The 26,428-nt window shown below is 41.5% G+C and overlaps 1 protein-coding gene and 1 long non-coding RNA gene across 4 annotated transcripts; both read right to left on the minus strand.

Moving 5' to 3' along the window:
- Nucleotides 1–10,233: 10,233 nt before the first annotated feature.
- Nucleotides 10,234–23,377, minus strand: tgif1 (TGFB induced factor homeobox 1). 3 transcript variants are annotated; one of them, NM_204051.1, is given in 3 exon segments: nt 10,234–11,685; nt 16,928–17,154; nt 23,063–23,377. In NM_204051.1, coding segments are annotated over 3 exon segments (819 nt in total). In that variant the 5' UTR covers nt 23,079–23,377; the 3' UTR covers nt 10,234–11,109.
- On the minus strand, nt 19,190–22,496 carry LOC108647918. Its single transcript, XR_001924789.2, has 2 exons — nt 22,417–22,496; nt 19,190–22,373 (listed from the first exon to the last, which is right to left on the minus strand). It is a non-coding gene; the product is annotated as an uncharacterized LOC108647918 (long non-coding RNA).
- Nucleotides 23,378–26,428: the final 3,051 nt, after the last annotated feature.

The following is a 26,428-nucleotide window of genomic DNA, read 5'->3' on the forward strand; positions in this document are numbered from 1 at the left end:
TGACCCCCATTTGAAAGCAGAAAAGAGTCAGAAGGAAGAAACTATGAAAGACAAATTGAAAAGTTGCTAAGAATTGGCCATGCTATAACATACTAAAAGGTTATGTAAATGTGAACCGTCCCTTTAAGTCAGGGGTCCTCAAACATTTTAAACAGGGGGCCAGTTCAAGGTCCTTCAGACTATAGGGGGGCTGGACTATAGTTAGCCCTCAACCTACGGCCAGCCCCCACTGCGTCCCCACCTCTGGCTACTACCTGTCTGCCTGAGCATGGACCTCGGCCCCCATGCGTCACATCACTCCGGCTGAGGCGAATGACACTGGACGCGCCATTAGCACCGGCCAGTGGGACACAGTGATGTGACGCACTGGGGCCAAGGACCACGCTGATGCAGCCAGACGCAGCGGGGCGGGCCGGGTAAATTACCTTGGGGGGCCGTATCTGGTCTGCAGGCCGCAGTTTGAGGGCCCCTGCTTTAAGTATTTAAAAAACACCCCCAAACATATACTCACTGACCTCTGTTGGACATTTTATATTTTTACATGATAAAACTACATACTGTTTAGCCAAGCATAATATTAAGTGGACTTTTCTACTTCTCAATTTTCTGAAAATAAAACTTTAAGGACAATGGATAGTATTAACTAAGGTGTGATATAAAAATATGTTTAATAGGAAGCACTTACATCCCTTGGTTTTGTGGTTTTATCACTGTGAATAAGTTGTTATTGAAGATATATTCAGTATTTCTAGTAATCTATTATCCACCTCTGTACATAAATACTGAAATAAATGCAGTATCTTGCAATCCACAAACCATGCAATGTGTTTCTGCTCTGGATTCATAACGTGCCTAATATCAGGAGAATACTGCTTCCCAAGCTTTTTGTGCACTTAGAGGGCTTGGGCAAATGCTGGACAGAAATGTTGGGGGCGGGGCTTGAGCCAGGCAGGTATGGGAACCTCTGAAATCTTTATTTTCATAACTAGAGTCAAGAGGTAGAAAAATTCATTTAAACCCGTTCAGTCAAGTGGAAAGCAAATCACAGATTTATCGGTCACTGTCGCCTTTTTAAAGGGATTCTGTCATGATTTTTATGGTGTACTTTTTATTTCTAAATGACAGTTTACATAGCAAATAATTCACTATATCATTTAAAATGTTATTCTTGAACCAACAAATGTATTTTTTAGTTGTAATATAGATGTGTAGGTGCCATCTCAGTGCATTGTGCCAGAGTCTGAGCTTTCAGAGGGAGCCAGCGCTACACATTAGAACTGCTATTAGGTAACCTATTGTTTCTCCTATTCCCATGTAACTGGGGGAGTCCCAAGCCAGACTTGAATTTCTTATTATTGAGTGCTATTCTGATATCTACTGGGAGCTGCTATCTTGCTCCATTCCCATTGTTTTGCTGATTGGCTGCTGGGAGGGGAAATATCAATCCAACTTGCAGCGCAGCAGTAAAGTGTGACTGAAGTTTATCAGAGCACAAGTCACACAGCTGTGGCACCCAGGGAAATGAAGAACATAGCTAGCCCCATGTGAAATTTTTAAATGAAATAAATGAATTATGCTGGAGAAGCTCTATTAACTGATGCATTTTGAAAAAAAACATGTTTTGCCATGACAGGATTCCTTTAAGTTGCTTGTTTTATATTTTTGCTGTTGCTGATGTGTTTTTCATCCCTCCCACTCTCCTCATGTAAATATATCAGAAACATCCCAAGGCAGCAGTGCTGTAAATGTAAAAAAGACATTTAGATCAACAGAGAAAGGCTGCTCTATTTTGGTTACTGTGAGCACAAAGATTTACCTTCCCCTGTGCAAACAGTGGCAATACGTTTTCTGAAAGTTTTCAGCGTATTATTACAATACACACACAACATTCTCAGGCACTGGTAAACCATTTTTATCATGACAACAGCAAGCTTGCGTAACTATGGGACCTTTTTGAATAAATAGAAATTATTTTCAGCATCCAAGAGCTCCAAGTACAGTATTGGTGCAGCCAGACTATAAGGCCTATAGCACACAGCAGGGAGCCCTACAGCAATAAGCATACCTCTCAACATTTGAAAAATGAAAAGAGGGACAAAAAGATTTGGCGTGCGCAGCGCGGCAATTTTTTGACCACACCCACTTTTGTGGCCACGCCCCAATTACCACACCCAATTAAAAAGAAATACTCCTTTTATATAGTTGAAATGGTGGGATCAGACGCAAATGTGCTATTCCCTCATACTGTACTACCTAAGGAAAACAATATAGCAACTCCTACATATAAAATACATATATAGAGAGAAGGCAGTGAGTTATAACTATGTACCAGTTTTTCCCCCCATACACAGTGCCCCCAATACACAGTGCCCCCCATACACAGTAGCCCCCCATACATAGTAGCTCCCCATACACAGTGCCCCCCATACACAGTAGCCCCCCATACACAGTAGCCCCCATACACAGTAGCTCCCCATACACAGTAGCCCCCCATACACAGTAGCCCCCATACACAGTAGCCCCCAATACTCAGTAGCCCCCCATACACAGTATCCCCCATACACAGTAGCCCCCAATACACAGTACCCCCCATAGGAGCTCCGCCTTCGTCAGCTGCTACTTCTTATGCAGCTCCTTGTCTGCGGTGACAGGCCCTTTTATAAGGTTGCGCCCGGTGCATAATGACGTCACACGTACTCACAGGCGCAACCTTATAAAAGGGCCTGTCGCGCTGCACAGGGAGCCGCAGAGCAGCAGCAGAAGAAGCCGGAATGTCCGGCTCCAGCCAGCGCATCCCGCTGTGCTGGATAGGTCTATGAATGTCCCGCGTTTCTGTAATCTATTACGGAAATGCGGGACATTCATGGAACTATCCGGGACAGCGGGATGCGCTCTAAAAACCAGGACTGTCCCGCGAAAAGCGGGACAGTTGGGGGGTATGCAATAAGGAGCAACCTGTGTAACCAAATGAAACATAGGCTTCATAGTACATTATTTTTATTTTGGCAAAAACCCCTAGCTATATTCCTCCGTTAGATTTTACATTCACTGAAATCAATAGAACGATAAGTTTAGTTGTGATTTTATTTTCTGCAGATGATCTTGATAAATCGGCCTCCTTATATGCATTGCTAACAACAGGGTTAAAATTCAGTCTGTCAGCCTAGCCACTGATTGGTTCCTATCCTACAGCGCAGTTTAATAAGAATCCCTATCATACAGCGCAGTGTGCTGAGTGCCGCCAGCTCCCCTGCACAGGGAAAGGAGGCAGCAAGAAGTGGAACAGATTTTTTGCAGAATTTTCCAATAAATCACCCTAAAACACTACATTGTTAAGCACATTCCTTCTATATTTAGAGGAGTATAATGCAATGACACATTGGTCCAGCCTTGATTTTTGAATAATACAGTATGTCTCCTTTAAACAGGACTTGTACACAAGCTCAAAAGATCATTATTTTGCTTTTATCATTACCTACTTCCCCTGTCATCTGAAGAGTGTATTTTAACCATCATAATGAGCTTTGTATAAATAAGCCCTTTCCTTCCATCAGCTGTTGCCTGGGTCTCAAGTTAAGGTTGATGTCAGACGTGGCAGAAAATCGCTTGCCGAAAATATCGCCCTACGCCTCCTATCTGTGCCTGCACCCGAATGAATGAGATGCGCTCGGGTGCAGGCACATGTGAGCAATATCCACATAAAACCACAAGAGAATGCAAAGGCTCGCGTTTTTATGCGTATTTCGGCTACATGTGCCTGCACCCAAGCGTATCTCATTCATTCCAGGGGAAGGCACATGTAGGAGGCATCTGGCGGTATTTTTGGCAAGCATTTTTCCACTTGCTGAAAGTATACACCATACGCCACGTCTGACATTAGCCTAAGAGAGAAGAAGTATTTATACAGGGCAGGTTAATTTAGTGAATGACCTTCTCTGTAGACAATTGTTCCAAAGAACCAAGAAAGGTGAAAATGAACACACTTTCAGTTCTACTCTTCTGCTTTGCCCAGTGCAAGAAATAACAAAAACCATAGATATTTATTTTAATATTACAATAGCCAAATGTATGTTAACCACTAACTCTATTCATTAAACACATGTTGAATACAGGGGGTGTAGACCTAATTTACTTCTAGCCACAAACAGCAGCCCTAAAACACTTTAGTTATGACCTCCCGTATATACTTTTTAAGGTTCTTCCAGCTTTGTGGGCCTTTTGTTTATTTTGCCGATTGTGCTACTCTGGGGTGCAGGTTTCTGATGTGCCGTTAGCACTGATCTAGCAGGAGGGCTCAAGGCATTTGCTCATCTAGAGCTTTAAAGTCTAGAAATGGTTAAGCAGCCCTGTGCATCAAAGTTTATACTTGTGCCTGAAAATGTGTAATGTACAGTTTAGTGTGTTTGGAAAACATTGTCATTTTCTTCCTTATATAATAAAATGTAATAATATCAGTTCTGCCTTGCTTTATGGCAGATGGAGGGTCTAGCAAGCCTTATAACAGAACTTGCAGTTCAAGGCTTATGGTACTTTTGCCATATATTCCATTTTTTTTAGCAGGAACAGCATCTGAATTTGGCTGTGCAGACCTGTATTTTTTTCAGTGGAAATGCCAGTCTCCGCTTTAGCATTTTTTTAGGCCCAAATCCACCTGTCACCAGGGGGGATAATTATTGCAAATGGCAAGCTGCATTGCTGAATTTAGCGCTTCTCTCCAGTGGAGACTAAACCATGTGTGCCATGAGACTTATGGGATACTATAATAAAACTTTTACCCACATATAATAACCCATAGCATCCAATCAAATCTGCTTTCAAACGGCTGACTATTACATGCTACTTGCTAACTGGTTGCTATGGCTTACAAGCAGTGTACTTTCAACCATTTATTACATTATCCCATAAACCTGTAAGCCATTGTTTATACCAAGAAGACCTATCAAGGAAAAGTTAACAAATGCAACAACAGCAAAATATTTTATTTGCCCTTTAACACTTGTTTTGAAATTATCCTCATTTAGTTCTATAAAGAAAATAAAATGTATTTATATTGTTTAACAAAAGTTTATTCTGTTAACAACCATGATGCTTCGATCTGTAAATGCTGTTGATTTAGTGTTGAACTGTGTCAAATCACAGTTTATCTAACAAACTTGAAGTATGGGGTAACACAGAATTTAAAGAAAGAATGCTTCATGCAGAACAGGCCTTAGAACTTGTTACCTAGTGCTGTCACAACTCTGTTCAACCAGCTGGGTGGCCATAAAACAGACCTGGGCAGGCAATCTGTAGGTTCTGGCAAATGCCAGAGGGGCTGCTGTAAGAGACCATAGACACTTACTATTTAGTGGGCTGGTGGGGGGAGCTGTTTGGGCCTCTGTGTACTTAGAATGCCAGAGCCTTTTTTGACTCCCAGTCCAGACCTGCCATAGAATACTATTTGTTTGTAAAACTTGTAAAACACTGTAAGAGTCAGGAGAAGATCAACCCCTGTACCTGAGCGCAGAAGCCAGGCAGCAGCAAATCACTTTACATTTATATTATTTTCACCTACATAACAACCATCTTCCCTCATAGCCAACCAAAGAATTTTTGACAAGTATGGGCATATGTATTTATTAGTAAGGAGAATATTCTCCAAAACAGTCTCAGTTTGTTATTATCTTAGCATCTTGGTTATGATCATGTCAGCATTAAGGTAGCCATACGCTTGAGGATCCACTTGTATGGCGATAGGATTGCTCCAATCGTTTGGCCCGACATTGCCAGATACAGGTTGGCAGGATGAGGACCACAGCAATACACTGATGTGCTCCTCACTCTCATGGCATTTTTAAACCTGCCCCATCAACATCTGGCCAATTTTCGACCAGGTATTGATCGGGTAGGACTGTCTGAGGGCCCCAATATATGGGCCTATAAAATGCCAACTCAGACCATCGGCAACTGTTATCAGCCTGTTATGGCCACCTTTAGTTTTTGACCCCCTTATCTTCGACATCAAAAATAAAGGTCCAGACAGGAATAATGAATTCCCAGTAACACTTAGGCTTAATCTTAAATAGAAAAGAAGCATGGCACAATCATTTTTATACAAATACATTGAATTCTGATGCATGTTTCATCATGTCTGTATCCCCAACCTTCTACATGGCCACCCTTGGCCAACTCTCCTCAGTTTCTTCATACACATTGAAAGCACACATAATTGCAAGTGTATCTGAAGAATGGTCTGACCACAGTTAGAAGGAGGTATGTTTACTGTTCAGTAAAGCTGGGCTAGTGTACATGTTTATTCACACACACATGTATGAGGTAAGGCTCTATATCACATTAGAATTCTTCAGAATTAAGTACAGTATTCTATTTTTTGCAGATGTTGCCATATATATATAAAATAATTTTTTTGTAATGAACGTAAATCACGTAACAGATTTGTAATATTTAAATGGAAATAAAATATTTATTATATATTTCACAGCATTCCTTCAATGTTTGACTCTGGCGCCTTTGTTTTTATTTCTATGTGTGCGTTTCTTTTCTAGTATTTGCATTTTACAAATTACTATCTGCAATGTGCTGAGTGGCGGATCTGCATTCCCCCAATGTTTTCAATGTGTCTTGTTTAATGAAACTTTGAAAGTGGAAGCCTTTTGATAGGAACGGGAGAGCATTTGTATGCATTTATGGACTCAAATTTTTCCTATGGTTACGTACTAAGTTTCTGCGTGGACTAACAGTTGTAAATAAATTACTGTTTCCCATAATGTTAAATAAAAAAAAAAAAAAAAAAAAAAAAAAGGAAAAGAAAAAAGAATAAAATACTTAATGCATTGCTGGTAATAAGTGTTGAGTTTTTCTTTGTGGAATGAAAAGCACAAACTTCCAGAAACATTTACAGATGCACATAGAGAAATCAAACGTATAAATGTACAGTAATAAAGTAACAATTACACTGGCAGGCGTGGTATTGGAAAATGTGTGGAGGGTTTAGTTCTCCTTTAACAAAGGTTTTTATGGGCAGAAAATAAAAAAATTATGTTTTATGTTCCTGTTAAATAGTTTCCTGAGGAACGACACCATTGTTTATTTCTAGCTGATAACTTTTTCAAGAAGGTTGGTCGCCCTGCTTTTTTTTTTGTTTGTTTTTTTACTTAAGGGCTTTAGCTTTCAAACTCAATATACTACGATATTCTTAGAACAAGGTAAATCCATTGATTCTGTTTCTGGAGCCAATGCACAAACATACCAAAAAAATATCCTTTTTTAAAATAAGAGAAAGTATCCCACAAACAATGCTAAGACAAGGAAGAGGCCAAGGCTGCCTTATGTAACTCCATCTGGTCTGTATAACTGCAGGCTCCTGTGCTGGATACCGGTAAGTCCCTCCAAAGAGTTTTTATGAACCTTAAGGGTGAAGATACACTGGGCTACTAGTACAGCTACTTGTCACGACTACTAAATGCCAGAAAATACCCTGCCATAGACAACACTGAGAACTGTGTCTGCTAAAAAGTAAAATCAATTATCAGTAAATGATCGGCATTGTCTATTTTAGTAGCCACAACAAGTAGCTGCTACTAGTAGCTCTATGTGTCTTCACTCTTAGGGCTGTGGCACACGGGGAGATTAGTCGTCGTGCGTCAAATCTCCCACAATTCCATCCCACCGGCTAAAATGTAAATCGCTGGTGGGATGGCATAAGTGGCGCAGCGATTTGCCAATATCACCGAAGTTGCCACATCGCGGCACCGCGTATGCCATCCCATCGCCGATTTACATTTTACCCGATGGGATGGCATTTCGGGGAGATTAGTCACCCGCGACAAGGGAGATTTGTTGCGCTGCGACTAATCTTCCCGTATGTCACGCCCCTTAACGGCCCCTCCTATGAGACAGTGCCTCCACGGCCATACAGCCAGCGGAGACTGCTGGGTGCATTTACAAACAAAACACTAAGCATCTGTAATCCTAATACAATTGTCATTACATTTCTTAGAATGCCAAGCAGTTGCCAGTGCCCCACTGATCATGTGCATAAATAAAAATGATGCCCCAGTAAGGCTAAGGCAATACAGCCACAGACATGCTGGAACCAACTTTTTTGGCTGTGTTATATAGCATGTTTATTTGCATTTTTATGCATTTGCCGTGCAGTACAAGCAACGCACACTGAATGTAAAACTCTGGGACCGCTTGGCAGTGACCTACCCACATAAATTTTAGAGCCAAATGCACTGTGCAGAAGGGTAATGCCTGGCTGAATGAAATCTGAGAAACCCAGTGAAGCATTTGGCTATCCCTGGCTAAGTACCTTTCCATAGTAGCTCTGAGGGTTGGGGACAGTCAACATTCTTGGGTGCCAAAGTGCATAGAAGTGAGCAAGGGACTATAGGAAGCATGTGTCCCCAATTCATTGAGCTGTTGGTAGCCCAGCTGATGGGCCCCATATGCCATTACCGTAAAGGATCATGAGGAACTGAAGTAAATTAATTGAATAATGAATTTAACGGGTAGTCTGTACATATAAAAAAAAAATCTGTACTATTTCTAGGAAGTGTGACCAATGTATGAATTCACTTAGCTGTTGTGTCTGGATTCCCTTTGCCTGTTCTCTAGCATTTGCTTATTTCAGTCATATCCTAGTGACAAGCAAGCCCTTCACCAAACATTAGGTGAAATTCTTAGTCATTCAGTTTGTTACACAATGAATATACCCTAGTGCAGCCAGAAAGGAACCCGAGGAAGATTCTCAAAAGCACTATGGGAGTTAAAGTAGCAACAAACAAAGGATGCTTATGGAAAGGCAAATAGCAGCAGATTTCTATTGCACATTTACAGAGAAATGCTGGTAATAGAGAAATAATTAGTGCTAAGCTTCTGGAAGATGATCACCGCCAAAATGCTAAGACATAAAAGCCAATAAGGTAACTGGATTATTTATCCCAAAAGATTTTGCAGAACTCAAGAACATGAACTTGCCAAAACCCCTGCCGCTGCTACCAGCTAAGTGTGAATAGATGCCAGAAACAAGCAAGCTCATGGGTGCCAAAGGAGGAGTGAGTCTGCTTTAGAGAGTGCCAAGAACGAGCATGTCCAGGAATGGGAATGTCTAGGAAAAAAATCAGCAAATCTCTCAGACAACAGGGAGCTTAGAGACATGATACATCCTTACAGCCACAGATTCACCTCTCAAGTGCCGCTCACATGGATTTCAAACACTGAGCTGTGTTTTCAGATACAAGGGAATCACCTTTGCCATGTCTGGCTATACACACACACACACAACAGCAATAGCTAGTTTTTTTTTTTGTTTTTTTTTAAGAGAAATCTTATTTTTAAAGGGGTAGCTTACCTTTTAAACTAAATTAACTTCTAGTATAATGTAGACAAATGTCAAATGTGCATTGGGCAGCCACACAAGTATGGAAAAGCGTTTGGGGTTGCCTTATAATGGCTGTAAAATTCTATTTTGCATCCCGTGTTGACTCCACGCCAACAGGAGACTCTGTTTGGAAAATTTGAAGGTATTTTACCTCCATGGCAGTCTTTGTTAATTTTTATTGCTTGTGTTTCTATTCAGTTCTCTCTCCAATACATATTCCAGTCTCTCATTTAAACCATGTAAACTGAGAGCTGCTGAAACACCACAAAAAAAAAATCACGAAGACATAAGCTCAGAGCAATATCTTCTAGGATGGAAAGAGACATAAGTAGGGGGTAATAACTCAAAAGTGATAATGAAAAATGACAAGCAATTAAAAAGCTCTATAGCACACTAAAAGTTAACTTTAAGTTAAAGTTACCCTTTTAACCTCTAAATTTACTTTAGACAACTTCCTAACAAGCCTTTAATTGCAATAGAAAACCACTACAGGGTACCTGCCAATAGGCACCAATAGCCCTCTGGAGTCAGACACAGACACTTGCATTAAAGTTTAAACTTCAAACCAACATTCACCTCTGCAGAAGATTCCCACAATATAAAATCACTTAAGGCAGTTTGCTCTCTGCAGTCTCCCTGTGTATGGGCAAATTAACTCACTTTAGTCTCTTCTCTCTCACATATAGTATAATATAGTGTCCTATCAGTCTTCTATACAAACCTCAGCACATATATATATGGGCTCTTTATTTTGTTCCCTGTTTCTATTCATAGATCAGACAGCCTAATCTCCAAGCACCTTATACAGGAAACAAAATGAATGAAACAGACACTGTGGGTTTTTTTTTCCATTGTTATTTTTCTATATTACAAAAGTATACAAAAATAATACAGGTCTTGGAAACAAATCTTTACATAGCAGTTAATATTCCAGGTGGGAACAGAATCCAGTTACATAGTATTCTAATGCCATTCCCAGGTAACAAAAACACAGTTTGTATATTACCTTAAACAAAACATTTTATTACATTGTGGGGGAAAAAAAAAAAAAATTCTAGTTGTAGACAGTATGAGAGCATATTTCCTGCTCTGGAATGATATAAAAAGTTCTAATTTGTTTTCTAAATATTGCACAGTCTGAAAGGTACCAAAAAAAGTCACAATCTTGGGAAACAACTCACATTTATCTACCAAGAAACAATAGAAGCATGTCGTTTCTACAGTAGCTCTAACTTTAGGTTTATCTGAATGAAATGCAGTGTGTATATGATATATCATCTCCCTCGCCCCTGAGTACTTCTAGCACAAGGATGACCTGCTTGCAGCCCCCTAGCCGCAGGTGGCAACTTGTATTTGTAGTTTAGCAACTGGAGGGGATGCAGGTTAGACATCCCTGTTCTAGATCACTGCAAGAATAAGCTAATGGCCACTTTGCAATAAAGCAATGTCCATAACATGGCAACTGAGAATCTCTCAACAGTCAAACGCTTGAGTCACAGTTCTTATGAAGGGGAACACAAAGCAGTCCAAGTTCAAAAAGGTAAGACTTCTTTGTGATAAGAATGTTCCGCTTGACAGTTCCATGTGCAAAAAAAAAAAAAAAAAAGAAAAAATACAAATATATAGATTCAGATAATGCAGAGAGTCTGTTAGCAACCTGGGCAGTCCAAAAGAAATGTTTTGAAAGTTTTTAACTCCTAGGAGAAAGGAAAAAGAAACCAAAGTTAGGCCACAAGCTTAGCCTGCAGCTCCATCTCTGCAGCCTGTTTGAGAGCAACATCTACCAATAACTGAAAGCCACTGAAATCCTGGTTATGGTCTGGGGGAGTTGGGGGCGGAGTGTTGAAAAGTCCACTTTGTGCATTTGTGTTTTGTCCCAGTTTACTAGTGTCTTCATGGTACAGAATTGAGGTTTCTGTTAAGTTGCTCGCTTCGGTCTGCTGCGGGTCTGGGATTTGTCCAGCGTTTAACACATGGGTGAAATTGAAGGGCGCATCACTTAGTGACGTTACAGTGGTATGACAGATCACAGAAGGGCGAGCGAGCAGAGATTGTGGAGGAGACAGTTTAGAAGCCAGCAACTTCCCTGAGCTCTGATTAGGTCCTGACGAAGTGAAATGAAAGGAGTTCTCGTCTATAGTGGGAATGTAAGGCTTTGTGCCTGTCGGGGAATCCATCTGGATCACGTCGCTTATCTTGGCCCCCTTTCGAGAAATGGTGAACTGATTGGGGTCCTTCCCGTCTTTTCTTAGCATATCAGGCAAAAGCCTGCGGCGCGCGTTGATGAACCAATTGCAGACCTAGAGAGCAAAAGAAAATACAATTACAGTATTTGATTTTGGATCAAGAATGTGAACTAAGACATAATGAATATGAAAATGGGTTATAAATACTGAATTACAAATATGGATACACAAGATCAGGATTTGGAGAAAAATCTGAAATGCCCCAGGAACACAAAAGGGGGTTAAAAGATGACCAATCCTCACAGTGATGTAAACACGGAAATGTGGGGTTCCTTAAGAAAGACCATAATTGATTCTCCTCAATTATCATTTGAGGAAGCTGCCACCACCTCCCCCAGGTAAATCTACATGTTTTAGCGCAAAGCACCCAGCCTCGCTACAGATAATGCACTTGGAGTAATGCTGCTACAGTGACCAAACACAAAAGAACAGCCAAAACTCTCCTTGGGCAGATCTGTGCTTTCAATCCAAATCTTAAATGACACCCACTCGCTGGTGCTGAAGTCAATGGCAGATTTCTTGGCTTAATCATTCTGTACACAGACATCAAATAACATGACGAATATTAGTAATTAGCACTACGGATTAATGACTGGATACCAAATATATAAAATCCAGGTTAGAGAGTTCAGCTGGATCTTCCCTATCTGCACCTAAATCTGTAAGGCCCTTATCAAATCACTGATTATACAGTGAATAATGTAGCCCCTGTTGTAAAATATAGGGATATTACAGTCACCGAGGAGTTTCATGACCATATATACAGGCTTTAATACAGGTCATGGAACTCCAAGGTGACTTCTAATACCTTTATATTTTATTAAAATACACATGTTTCAGGGAGTCATGTGACAGAAATGACATCACTAAGCTCCATTTATAAGGATATAATATACAGTATATTCATGGCTCTAGTGTATTATATTGACCTCATTAACAAGTATATATACACACAATCAGTATATTTATAAGCCAGGTGGAGCCAGCATTTTTTTTTTTACGACCTGTCAAGTTTGAGATGATGCCGATTACAAAAAATAAATGGTATAGGAGTTGGAAGTAACTAATTGTAGCAATGATGTAGAGAGTAATATTCCAAGACAATTTGCAATTGGTCTTCATTTTTTATTGTGTTTTTTCATTATTTCACTTTTTGTTTAGGAACTCTCCAGACTTGACATTTCAGCAGTTATCTGGTTGATAGGGTTTAAATTACATTAGCAACCAGGGAGTGGTTTGAATGAGAGACTGGTATATGAATAGAAGAGGACCTAAACAGAAAAATAACTAATAAGTAACATTAGCAACATTTGGCTGATGGGGTCAGTGACCCCCATCTAAAAGCTGGAAAGAGTACAAATACATAAACTTTAAAAAAAATAATAAAGCCCAATTGAAAAGTTGCTTAGAATGGGCCATTCTCTAACATTCTAAAAGTTAACTTAAAGGAGAAGCACCCCTTTAAGAGAGCAAACAGGTTGTGCATGCAAAATGACACAGCGCCCCAGACACGATTCTCACGGTGGTTTCTCCCAATACAAAGGAGCAGTTGTCAGGCTGATACACAGGAGTCCTACCTAATAAAGCCCCAGGAAATTTCAATCTATAAATCGTCTGAAGGCTCTCCTTTTTAAACGTTTCTTCCGTGTGACTTCCCATACCTTAGGCTAATGGTGGGAATTCTTTCCTTTGAAACAAGATGTTGTTTGTCTTTTACCGGAGAGGCCAGTGACTCACTGAAACTGCTGAACTTGTGTGCTACCAGGCATGTCTTCAATTAGGGCAGGCTCGGCTCTGCAAATTAACTCTCTCAATACAGCTAAATATACTGTCTAATGAACAAGGTTACTATATGGGAGGGGACATTAAAGCAAGCGGGGGCTTGCTTACAATTCCGATTACAAACTAGGGCCTGGGCGCACGGAACGCTTTGTCCGTTTCCAGGCCCTAAAAGTGGGAGAGGGCCCAACAGAGACACAAGTAAAAGAAAAGTAACTTGCTGTTAAACCTTGCAATAAGATAAGTTTGCATTTCAATTCAGAGAGTGGTGGAATATTGTGATGTCAAAGATTAACTTCCCCTTTAAAAATGTCAAGCCTATAACTCATTTTAAACCTTGTGTTGTATTTAAATTGTACAATAAAGACCTATATGCATAAAGCCTTGGAATTATTAAGACTATGACTACTGTATAATGCTGCAACTTACTATACTTGACTATAATCTTGCATGTATGTATATAGTGCTGCCATATTTCACATAGCTTTATACAGATGATAAATCATTCACATTGGTCCCTGCCCACTGGAGCTTACAATCTAAGCATCACATGACCCTATCACATACACACTAAATAATAATAAATAATAAAATAGTACATTTTATCACAAGGCAATCATCCTGCCTGCATATTCTGTGAGTGTGGTGTGAGAAATCAGTGTATTTGAAAGATATCCATGCAGACAAGGGGAGAACATGGCAACATTTTCAATAGTTTTTCAGCCATGACTAATGTACACTATTACGTACCAAATACTATCCCATGCACACTACTAACTTCCATCTGATTTCAGCTGACCCTGTAAATCCCATTGGAATTCAGAAGAGAAATAGGAAAAAACTTGCAAGTGAGAGATTATGGACAAGATATCCGATGAAACAGGACTGAAAACAACCTCTATTATTATTTCTAAGGAAAGCCCTTCAACCAATTGTCTTTAATTACAGTAATCAACAGCGCAATCTTTAGACAAAAAGTTAAACACAGCTAGGCACGGCTACGGACGTCAAAAAATAATTTTTGGGGAAACTTAGCCACCACAACAGACTTACTGTTGGTGGGGTTGGGCACTGGTAAATGCTAGCACACTGGCATAGCTACATATAGGTAGCCTTTTGTATAGAAGGTTAGTTTATGGAAAACTGGGATGAAAATTACATGAAACCAAAAGCACTGCTTGTGCAAAATGGGAAACAATACAGGTTGAATGCTACAAACTGTGAATTGAATTTTCTTAGCCACTATTTTGGATCTGAATTCAGTTTAGGATCAGCCCACCACACTAATAAGAAACTGCATCACGACTGCTATGAACAAATACCCAATACCAGAAGCAGTCTAGCAATAAAAATGGTTTCCAAAAAGAATTTGATTTTGGTCTTATTATTTGTGTTTCTTGCAATACTGTAGCTGGGCATGATGGACTTTAAATTTGCATGTGCTTGATACAGGGACAGTGGCTTGGCTGACATGCGTGAGAGGGTCTGTATAGTAAGGGAAGCCTCAAGGATTAATCTTCTTTCTGGTTTCCAGGGCCACTATCCCTAACAACCAGATAACATTTTAAATTCCCAGGTACAGAAAGCAAGGACTATAAAGACCAAATGTAAATTAGAATATCAAGGTCTACATCATACAAAATGTTTATTATAAAGTGAAATAATAACATTGACATCTGGAAAATATATAGTGGAAACTTCTAGCTATGTCACTCCTGCCAACGTACTATTTGAAGCTCTTTGTTACCAGGGCAAGGGAAATTACTCCTCTGTTAGAGCTCAGCCAACCTAATGTTATCATAGGAGCTGTTTGTAAAGTATTTCAAGCACAGAATAACAAATAAAATGCTGTTAAATCTTGTGTGTATATCTAATGTCATGTTTTGGACTTTGACACCACAGCCAGCCCAGGACTGCTGAAATGTAAATTAGCTAGCAAGAGCCTCCATCTACCAGGGCAACAGGTTACATCTTGTATGAGATAATGCAAAGGATTTGTAAGCCGACCACAAGTCATCTGTGTGAGCAATTCTTTAGGCTGTCACCCTGGCATGACAATTTAACTCTAAGTTAGTTGTTAACATTGTATGATACTTATTTACAGGCTCTTGCATATTATCACAGGCCAAGGCCATATGTTGGTACATAAAGAGCAAGATGAACACATCGCCATGAGTTCACAGCCCTAGCAGCATTATAGAGGTTATACAAGTCAGAGGTCAAAGGAATAGTTCCAGGTTCAAGGGTCCAGAATAAAAGCCATTTTAGGGCCCCAGAAGCTATCCAGTTTAAAAAGCATGGACGCGTATTGAGACTGCACATCAGTCAGAAACCCAAAGGGTTTGAGCTATCACTGACTCTTCATTTGTTCGTTGATTTTATATTACTACTACATTTGTGAAATTGGATCCCTCTTCAATCAATGCCCGGCTGGGATTGATCTACATGTTCCTTTTTAAGAGGTTCTGGTGAGCAGTTATAACACCATTATAATATATACAGAGTTGGGGTCACTTCATCTAGCATTGGTGATTGATTAAGCACTCACGCTCTAATTTGTTTTCAGTTTTTTGATTCCTTTACTCTATTGATCTGCACTATATATATTTTTGTTTTGTTCCACTTTTATGCGCTTCCATCAACACTACTGCATACATATTTTGAGGCTCATCTAAAGGGGAGCTGATATCAGGAGGAAGCAGCATGTGATCCACATTGGTTTCCCACTAGAAGATTTACACAAACAGACCTTGTACCAAGAAGCGCTGGGTTCAGGAGTGTTTATTCACTTCTCAAATATTAGAGATGGCGGATTTGCTGCCCTAAATAGCATGTCCTTGTCTCATGTAACTTCTAAAATGTGCATTATCACTTAAAGTGATACTGACACGAAAAAATGACTTTTCAATTTATGAAACTACATAAAAAGTTACCAATAGGTCATGTTGATCTTTTTTCACTGGTTTTGTATTTAATTGTTGCTTGAAGTTCCTAAACCTGACTGTTTTGCCAACCTGACTGTCCCTTCTCAGCCTGTCAGTTATAGCTTCTAATGCTAACATCCTACTGCTGCACAAATATGGCTGCCCCCTCATAGAAGAACATGCAAAGACAATGTTATGATAGATGTGAAAAAGGTTTCATTTCTGGTGTCAGTATCTCTTTAATAATTCTTTAGTGAAACACAGGCCGCTAGGCAGGTTTCTTTATAAACATAAAAGGTTGAACTAGATGGATGTGTCTTTTTTCAACCTAACTTACTATGTTACTATGTATGTGGAAAAAACAACAATTAATGGTTTCAGTGATGGTCTCTAAACAATAAGTGAATTAAAATCTTGTCATCTTGCTACTAGAGGCCTTCTAATGATGCTGGGAGTTACAGGGAACTGTTGAAGGACACCAGCAGCACAGTATAGTTATAATGAGACCTACTTTACAAGATATTTTTACAAACATACACAATAATCACCCCTGCCTGGTATTTAAGACCCTTTGTAAAAGAATCTGTGTGTACCTGTAGTGTGGAGAGATGCGTCTGACGGGACAGCAGTGCTTTCTCTTGCTCAGAGGGATAGGCATTATAGCGGTGTTCATAGAGCCAGTCCCGCAGAATCTGCACGGATTCCTTAGGTAAGTTTCCACGTCTCCTCCTCTTCCCTGAGCCAGCAGTGGAAGAAAGATCCAGTGGGATATCCATACCATCGTCATCCTCTGTCTCACTGCCTGATAGAGGAACTAAGCCTGGGAGACAAACAAAGATAAAATTCACTTAAATGCTTTTCCTGTGGCAAAACTATATTTGTGTGTGTTACACTTTTACTACAGTGGTAACAAGAAGGGGATTACTGGCACTGACAAAGCTCTCTAGGGAGGTGAAATTTCACTTTTAGGATCATTAAAAAAATGAACTTGCAAAGAGGATAACTGGTGGACTGCTAAAAAGTTTTTGCACTAATTAAAATAAGTAAAGATATAAGCCATGATCAAGTAGGGGGCATTACATACACAAACAAAAGCAAAAGCAGGGTTTATCATGATTAGTTATACACAAAAATAAGGCAAGTATATTAAAGAGACTGATAAGCTGGGATATGTTGCTAAATATTTCCTGTCAATCACTGTGTACCTACAATCACATTCAGGTCTATTGTTTAGAAAAAATAATACAAGTAACGGGTCAGAGTCAGTGGTGCCACAACCTATAACACAAGCCATGAGAAGCTAAACCACCGGGTGCAAAACTGATTTTATGGACATCCAGGAAATGGTTTAATGATAAAAAAAGCCACAAACTGTTATTTTCAAATCAACTATTTACACCGCAAACCAATTCAGATCTGAGAACTGCCTTTAAAGCCCTAAAGCTTGATAATCTTCTTTAACTCTTTTACTGCAAACCACATGAACACTCACTTATAAACCATGAGAAGTGAATTTGACGCCAGCATACAGAAGAGCAACAAGTGCATTTAGATCACCCCTCCTCCTAAAGGCATTTCAGAACTCATATCGCTCCTTCACATTTCATTCCCTGGCTATGAGTAATATTCGCCCGTCCGTTTTATCATATTTAATTTCACTAACATTATAGATAAGACGTGACTCATGGCTGTCAGAAGACAACATGAGGTGAAAGCTTAACTCTGTTTGCTTCACTTAGTAAATCATTCCCAGTATCAAGTTTAAGGACTATAAAGAAAAATATTAGCCCAATTTGTTATGTGCCATTTTGAAGAAAATGTTTGCCCTCCGTATCCACGTGATTCTGTGCTAATTTGAAAAAGAACCAAGAAAAAAAAACATTCTGCAAGAAATATGTCTGTTCCATTTTTGTGCAAAGTCAGCTCAGAGTGGTGAAATAGAGGCTGACTGTACTGGAATACCATATGTTATTATGGCCTCTGTCAAACATAAACACCTCTTTAATTTCCCTCGCTGCCAGAGGAGTCTGTCAAAAGAGAGCACAGCCAGGAAACACATTCGGATCTAAAAGTGACTGTAAACAAATATAAGGAACAAGTTCATTGTGTCTTTATAGCCCAAGCAGGAAACTGCCCAGACCAATAATACAGTCGGTGAGTGTTCTTATCAAGGAATACAGTAAGTAAACAGTAACCGTTTTGGCTGAAAATTAAACTCAACTTGTATTTACAGAATTCTTGTTACCATCTCTCACATTGATGTGATTCTTGTATATTTGTGAGCCTTATTGTTAATTACACATTAGTTACACATCCTTTATGGTTAAGACTGAATTCTTTAGAAATTAAAAAAACAAATCAAGAATGAATTAACGTGACGCAAATTTTTGGACTCTTGTGCAGCACCAGAAATAAAGTGAAAAACTTTATTCCTCTATTTTGTAAAAGGAGGAAGAATAGGTAGATTGGAGGGAATTGGCCCATCAGACAGATCACTCTGAAGTATGGCCTTTATACTTCCAGGACAGTTAATGACACAAAACATCCACCAAATCAGGTCAATGGTTGGTCTTTTTTTTTTTTTTTTAATTTTTCCTGATCAGGCAGAGATCTCTGGGTTAAACTGATCATTTTTAGGGGTTCCCAAAACATGCATGGACCACCTTAGAAAGAGTATTAAAACTTTAAAAAGACCATTTGTGAAAATATGAATCAATTTGCAGCAGAGAAATACAGGACGGAAAATGAAAGCTGTGCACACTACTTGAATTAACTTTTAGTATGTTATAGAATGGCCAGTTCTTAGCAACCTTTCAAATAGTCTTGATTTTTTTAATTATGTTTTTCACCATAAGTGGCCTTAGAAACAGAAAGGAATATTAGTCGTGGACAGTGAAATTGGGCCAAACAATATACACACATAGCTAAGTGCTACAGCTTTATTAAGTTTATACTACTCTTCACATCTATCTACAATACTGGTGAAAACAAATAACATAAAGGCCCGCTTTCCTTAGAAAATGGTATTTACTTTGCATTCAGCTTGTAAAAATGCCAAAAAAGGTGCTTTGTTCCTCTGCCATATGATTGCATTCAAAGCAATTTCCTTTCCTGTTTAGCTGTTAAACTACTGCAGATTTTCTAGGGTCATCTTGCAGAACAATTTGCCTCATTGTGTTCACATGGAATGTGGGCTGCTGAATGCACAGACCGTATACAATGTCAGAGGATCTGCAGGAGATGAAGCTTTTGGCCAGATACCCATGTGTCTTATCCTGGCCCCAGAGCAACGGTTTTTATATTAAAATCGTGACACCAGAAATACGGGTGAGATGTCCACAAAATTGCATCTCCTTTACTGCATACTATTCCAGAAGGTGATAGTCATTTTTGACATATGGCTTTGAATCCACTGACCCTAAACCATAAGGGAACAAGAGAGGTCTCCGCCACAATATGTTATAGGCCAATAGTATGCCCAAAGGATTAACCCAATTCTGCCAGTGAGGTTAAAAAGGTGACACTGACAGATGTCATTAAAACGTAAGGATGGGCAATGAAAAAACCATGTGTGGGTGCCTTAAAGGATAAATCTGAGTAATGGTACAGTTAGTTATGATCCAATTGAGACAATGACTGCCAACATATTTTTCAAAAGTAAGTTTTTAAAGAATAAGTCAATTGGTTTTATTAGCCACTCTGAAACAAGCCTCAGCTGACAGTCTTACTTATGAGGGAAGCAGTTGCACCCACCAATAACTTCCCTGTGATGTTGCATCGAATGCACAAAGTGCCATGGGATTGGGGGGCAAACACACACTAGTGACTTTCCTTAATCCTCATCAGACAAAGTCAGATTGAGCTCTTTACTTCAACTGGCCAAATACCAACCTTCCCCTTTACACGTACAGAGATTGGGTGGGTCTATATGAACTTAGTAGCCATGATACAAACTAGACGCCAAAAGTAGTTGTAGCACTGTGTATCTGTTCAACAGCTGGACTCATGGTTGTGCGACAGTCCATGATCCATGGAAATCAGGCGCACGTGCAGAGAAAAGCTGAATCTGATTCTGATGCATCCATATCCCATAGGTAACAGTTAGATCCACTTCTCGCAGAACTGTGTGATCTGACCTGACAGATCCAATGAATGTAACAGATGCAGAGACGCACAAATGAGGCCTAACATCATCCACAGATTGAATAAATTACACAGGGGTCTGTGCTGGGACTGCACAGTCAGACAAGCTCGCCATGTCGGCCCTACTAACAAGGCATGGGAATTGGGCATTTGAATTGCCCATCAGACCACTGATACACAGATGCAGTATGAACACAACAGTCCTTAAGGTCACCGGATTTTTACTACTGAGTAACCATAACTCTTTGCAAAGGGGTCACTGCGATTTATTTTTTTACAACAAAAAATGACAAGAGCTACAAACTAATTAGCTATAACAAGATTACTGAATTACAGAGCAACGGTTTGTTTTGAATCAAGTAATCCTGGCATGTGAAAAAAGTAGATTGCACATTTGCAATGTAAACAGGGAAAACTGACAGCATTCTTAATTCACTGCTTCTCTGGCTGCCTGCCAAAATGTCAGCGTGTTGTCATAGGGAAAAACTGCAACAGGCTGGCCAGGCAGCAAATATGCTTATCCTCCAACGTGCGAGCGCGGAATCCATGGGACTTTCCAGGCCGCCACAGCCGGATAGTTCCCCCTATTTAAGGTACAAAGTTCCCCAACTTGGGTCTTGTGCAACAGAACTAGCAAAATAACATATCAGATGCAAAAGAAAAGCTGAAATGTGTATGGGATACTTTGCTACAATTCTAACAGTCACAGACAAATAGCACTGCTTTAAGGGTACAAAGAATTGAATTTGAAAAGGTTTTGATTTTTGTGACTAAACGCAAGGCAGAAGGGATATAGGGTCTAAATATCTATAATGCTAAAACCAGTCAAAGCAATAAAGTATGTGCCTGCTCCCCCCTCTCCTTCTGCTGAGCAGAACAAAAGATCCCAACATGCCCAAGTGCTGCTGGTTATTGCAGGGAGTTGGGGGCGGAGTTAGAAAGTTTCAGGCATCTGGCAGCATTTTGTCACATCCTGATCTGTCAGCAGCAGCAGCACTGCCCCCTCCCTGTCACCCTGCTCCTCAGCTCCCAACGTGCCCCGCTGTCTTGTGCGGAACAATGCCGAGCCACACACTCCCACACAGTCCCACTCACATGGCACTCTCTCGCACAACAAGGGAACCAACACAAAAATCTCAGCAGACTTTTGTTTTATAGCTCAACTTAGTTCTCAGTATTGAGAAAGTGGCTGCCAAACACACAAAGATATCGAAAGGCAATATTAAAACAATATGGCCAGGAAAATGTGAGAGTTTGGCTAATAGTTGAAGCAGTGACCCGGCAGGGAGTAGCACAGTTACATACTGAACTCTCCAACAAAGTACAAACGGCTCATGTACAGGGAATAAGCGGGGATTTAGGCAGGAGAAGACGGCAGGCTCCTAAATCCCCTGTAGGGAAATGGCCCCCAAGTGCTGTCACCGGCCGTTCCTGCTGGAGCGCATGGCGAGGAACAAAAGAAGTGCAACTTGTAGGCAGTCGCTCGCAAAACTTTGCCGAGTTGCGTGTGTGCGGCTGGGAGCACAGACAGATCGCACTGCTACGCACACATCTGCTTACAAGGATCTGTCCTTAAAAGTTATGTAGCCCTTCCCCTGGAATGTGAGGCTGCTGCTCCCAAACAAAGACTTTCCCACACAGCCAGGCTGCTCGCCTTCTGCGAACACTTTTTCGGGCTTCAAAGTTGATTTTAGTTATGAGGGAGATGAGCAGCCCCCCAGCACACACCCGGGCCCACATCGCCCACTGGGTGCCACAGAGGGGCCTCTCCCCGCCCGGGAACATGTGCCGCCACCTCGTGCTGCAACTTTCTTTGTTCCACAAGTGCAGCGGGAGCGCGGCTTTACTTTCCCTTTGTTCCACTGCTGCTTTCCCTCTGTCCCAGCGGCCCCACACCTTCCCGGGCACCTCTGCCAGCCCATTCCCAGCGGCCCCACACCTTCCCGGGCACCTCTGCCAGCCCATTCCCAGCGGCCCCACACCTTCCCGGGCACCTCTGCCAGCCCATTCCTATGCCACACTCACCCTGTGCCCAACTCTTCATCACTCCCTGCTCCTCAGCAGCACCAACTTCACACACAGCCAGAGCCCTTCCAACTAGCGACACAGTCACACAAACACGGCAACATCGGTTGTACAGCGCCAGAAGTGACTGAGCGTTATAGTTCCATACGTGCAAAGCCCAAGGCATGCCCCCGTGTGTTGTGACGTTAGGGGCAGCTCGCTGGGAGCGCACGGTGTGCAGCTGTGTGTGCAGGAAGGGACAGCCACCTGGGGAGCCCAACACGTTTTCCTATTTTAGAGTGGGAAACGGGATGTGTGTGTGGGGGGGTACCTAGGGGTCCCGGACAATTCAGAGAGTGGGGGGGGGTACTTAGGGGTCCCGGACAATTCAGAGGGCACGGTGCCGCTATAAGCAGGACTCACGCTGACAGCGCCATCCGCATGTGACTGCACCAGTGTGCGGTACAACTCGCTCTCCTGTCTCCATCCCAGCACCCCCTAACCAGCAGCCCTTGCACCGGCTCACTCACTCACTCACTCACTCACTCACACTGAAGTTCATCCCAGGCGGCTGTACTTACCTTTCTTGGCTTTCATACTAGCGTGGGGCCGCCGGAGGATCCCAGCTCAGAGGCAGAACGTTAGAGAAGTCCGGGAGCCAATGTACACACACGGGATGCCCCGAACTAAATGACTTCAGTTTGTATGTATGTGTTGGTGTTCACTTTTACACTTCACCAACAGGCTCTTTCTTTTTGCTTTTATCTTCTTCTACTTTCCCCCCTCCTCCTGGGTCTTGTTCCAATCTGCCCGTCTCCCTTCAACTTTTCTGTGTGGTGCCACAATGAGGCAGTTTAAGGTTAAAGAAAGCCAGAGGTAGATGTAGTGTAACGCTCCTCTCCCTCCCCCTTACACTAATGAGTAATGGCTTGTAAGCAGCAGCTCGGCTCTCACACCCTCCCCGGGACTGTCAGACACTCAGACACACACACACACACACAGTGGGAGGAGATATGAGAAACCCTCCTGGATTCCCCCCTTTCTGCTCCCAGACACACTGGGCCTGTGACACTGCATGGGCTGCAGGGGGAGCTTCAGTTAGTGGTGCAGCCGCTTCCTGTTATTTGCTTTCTTTCCCAGACAGCCGTTTGATCATTAAACTGCACAGGCGGCTCCTGGGTTTTTTTCCCCCTCTCTTTAATTCTTTCTCTTTTGACAGCTGCCTCTCTGCTCTGTCTCCTGTTGCTACGGGATGAGCCAACCAATCCCTCCCCTCCCCCCTCTGCCAGCAAAATTCCCTCCAAACTGCTGAGAGACAAAAAAAAGTATGCGAGCTAGGAGGGGGAAGCACAGGGCAGTCTGTTTCTCATAATAACTCCCCAGCACCTTTAGTAAAGCGAGCTATAACCTGTGGCTCTTGCTAAACTACATCTCACAGAATTCCAAGGCAGCATTAGCTGGACAGCCCCAGGCTGAACGTCATTGTTACAACACAATCAGGGTAATAAGCTTTAGAAAACTTTTGGCACAGCAGCTTTATCTGAACTGCAACTCCCACAAACAGCAGTTTTATACCAGATGTAGCTGCTTTCCCTGAGGTTGACAGTAAAGCTAAAGGAATGTAAGATCTCATACTGAGGGGGGGTTCCATATCTGGCAAAGTTGTGTTTTATGATTCCTCCCCTATCTACGCCCAGCTGGAGTTACATTTAGGCAGCAGTATAGAAACAGTGGGAAAGTAAAGGGCATTTAGTATGGCAACCCCTGCTGGGTAAAACATACATCTAAGAAGTCAATTTATATTTATACAACTTTCTACCAAACACATTCATGGTCATTTTGGCCACTGGGGGCACTGCTTCATCTGGCCGTATGGAAAAATCTTTACATTTCACCTTAGCAGTGGCAAATCCCAAATCTATCCCCTATCTTTATTTGCTATGTAGGAAACACAGGTAGGGGACCTCATTCCAACAATGTGTTGAAACTCCTAGCACTTATGTATTTAGTCTCCCTATTTTAGATATTGCTATGTTCCCCTATACTACTACTAACCAGAGAACCATGATGTTGTCATCCGGAAAGCAAATAATGACTCCTGGAAGCAGCAAGGCAGCTGATGACAAACTGTTAAAGTATCCAGTGAATGGTTCTGGTTATGTTCCCCAAAGGCACAATAACCTCCCTGACTCAGCAGCACTGGCTACAACTTAAGCCAAAGGGAAGAGGCTGCTGCTGCTGCTGCTCGGAGAGCAGTTATTATTGTAGGCAGCAGCGGCTCTGACACTGTCATTTGCAGCGCACATGCTCTGACTCCTGGGCTGGGGAAGCAAAATCAGGGCAAATGTTTACGAGACTCAGCTGCTTCCTCCTACGGAGCAGCCACTTGACTTTTTCATCTGAGAATCTTACGAAATTAAGAGGATTTCGCAAGACTTAAAGAGTCAATATTTCTGTTATTGCAGCACAGGGGTCAAGTCTGACAACGCTGAGATGGCAACTGTTACCTGCCGTGTTCTATGAAATTTGGACGTCATCTAGAAACATGTAACCTAAACTTCAAGAGATACTGACAACAGAAATGAAACCTTTTTACATCTATCATAACTTTGTCTTTGCATGCTATTTATAATTTTGTCATAAAAGTATTTGTCAGATGCGTTTACATGACCGATCTGATCCCCCATGCAGCGGGAGGCCTTTAGCATTAGAAGCTGTAACTGACAGGTTGAGAAGGGACAGTCAGGTTGGCAAAACAGTCAGGTTTAGGAAGTTTAGGTAACAATTACTAACAAAAGCAAATCTATTAGCAAAAAATAATCATCATGTCCTATAGGTAACTTTTATGTAGATTCATATTTTAAAAAGTAGTTTTTTTTCGTGTCAGTATGACTTTAAAGGGAAACATGTATTCTGCATTTTCACTTTTTTGACTGGCACTTTGCTCTAAGACAGTGATCCCCAGCCAGTGGCTCATGAGCAACATGTTGCACTCCAACCCCTTGGATGTTGCTCTCAGTGGCCTCAAAGTAGGTGCATATTTTTTCATTCTTAACTTGTAGGCATGTTTTGGTTGTATAAAAAACAGATATACTGCCAAACAGAACATCCTGTAGGCTTCCAGTTCATATAGGGGCTGCCAAATAGGCAATAACAGTCCTTATTTGGCACCACAGGAACTTGTTTCATGCTTGTGTTGCTCTGCAACTCGTTTTACATTTCAATGTGGCTCACAGGTAAAAAAGGTTGGGGACCCCTGCTCTAAGAGAATCAATGCCATTGAATTTCCCACAAGCCTTGTTGTTATTGCCTATGGATACTACTGTACTTGTAGAGCACTTTTGCTGCTGTGCCACAATATGTTAAAGGGTAAACTTTTATGGGGATTCCTGGCATACTGATTGCTGTGACTTTCCCAGAGAGTAAAGGTCCCCATACACGGGCCGACTATAGCTGCCGATATCGGTCCCTTGGACCGATTCGGCAAGCTAATCGGCCCGTGTATGGGCAGAACAGAGCAGCCTGGCCGACCGATATCTGGCCTGAAATTGGCCAGATCTCGATCGGCCAGGTTAGAAAATCCAGTCGGATCGGGGAGCGCATCGGCTCGTTGATGCAGTCCCCGAACCGACTGCCCCATAACCACAAATGTAATCCGATCGTTGCTACCTGATATCGCCCACCCGTAGGTGGGGATATCGGGTGAAGATCCGCTCGCTTGGCGACATCGGCAAGCGAGCGGATCTTATAGTGTGTGGGCACCTTAATGCTGCCCTCAAAATGTGCTCTGTACCATGTCCCACATTTTGAAAGCCTAGTTTATTGTGCGCTCAGAGCAGTCCTTGCCGAAATTAGATATAAGTGGGAGTGCCTATACTTGCTGAGTTTCTGTAGAATCAGCCTGTAGTGGACACCAGTAGATTGGAATATTCCTCTTCTGTATAGTT

This window comes from Xenopus tropicalis, chromosome 6 (genome assembly GCF_000004195.4).
Source record: "Xenopus tropicalis strain Nigerian chromosome 6, UCB_Xtro_10.0, whole genome shotgun sequence".
NCBI classification, from domain to species: domain Eukaryota; kingdom Metazoa; phylum Chordata; class Amphibia; order Anura; family Pipidae; genus Xenopus; species Xenopus tropicalis.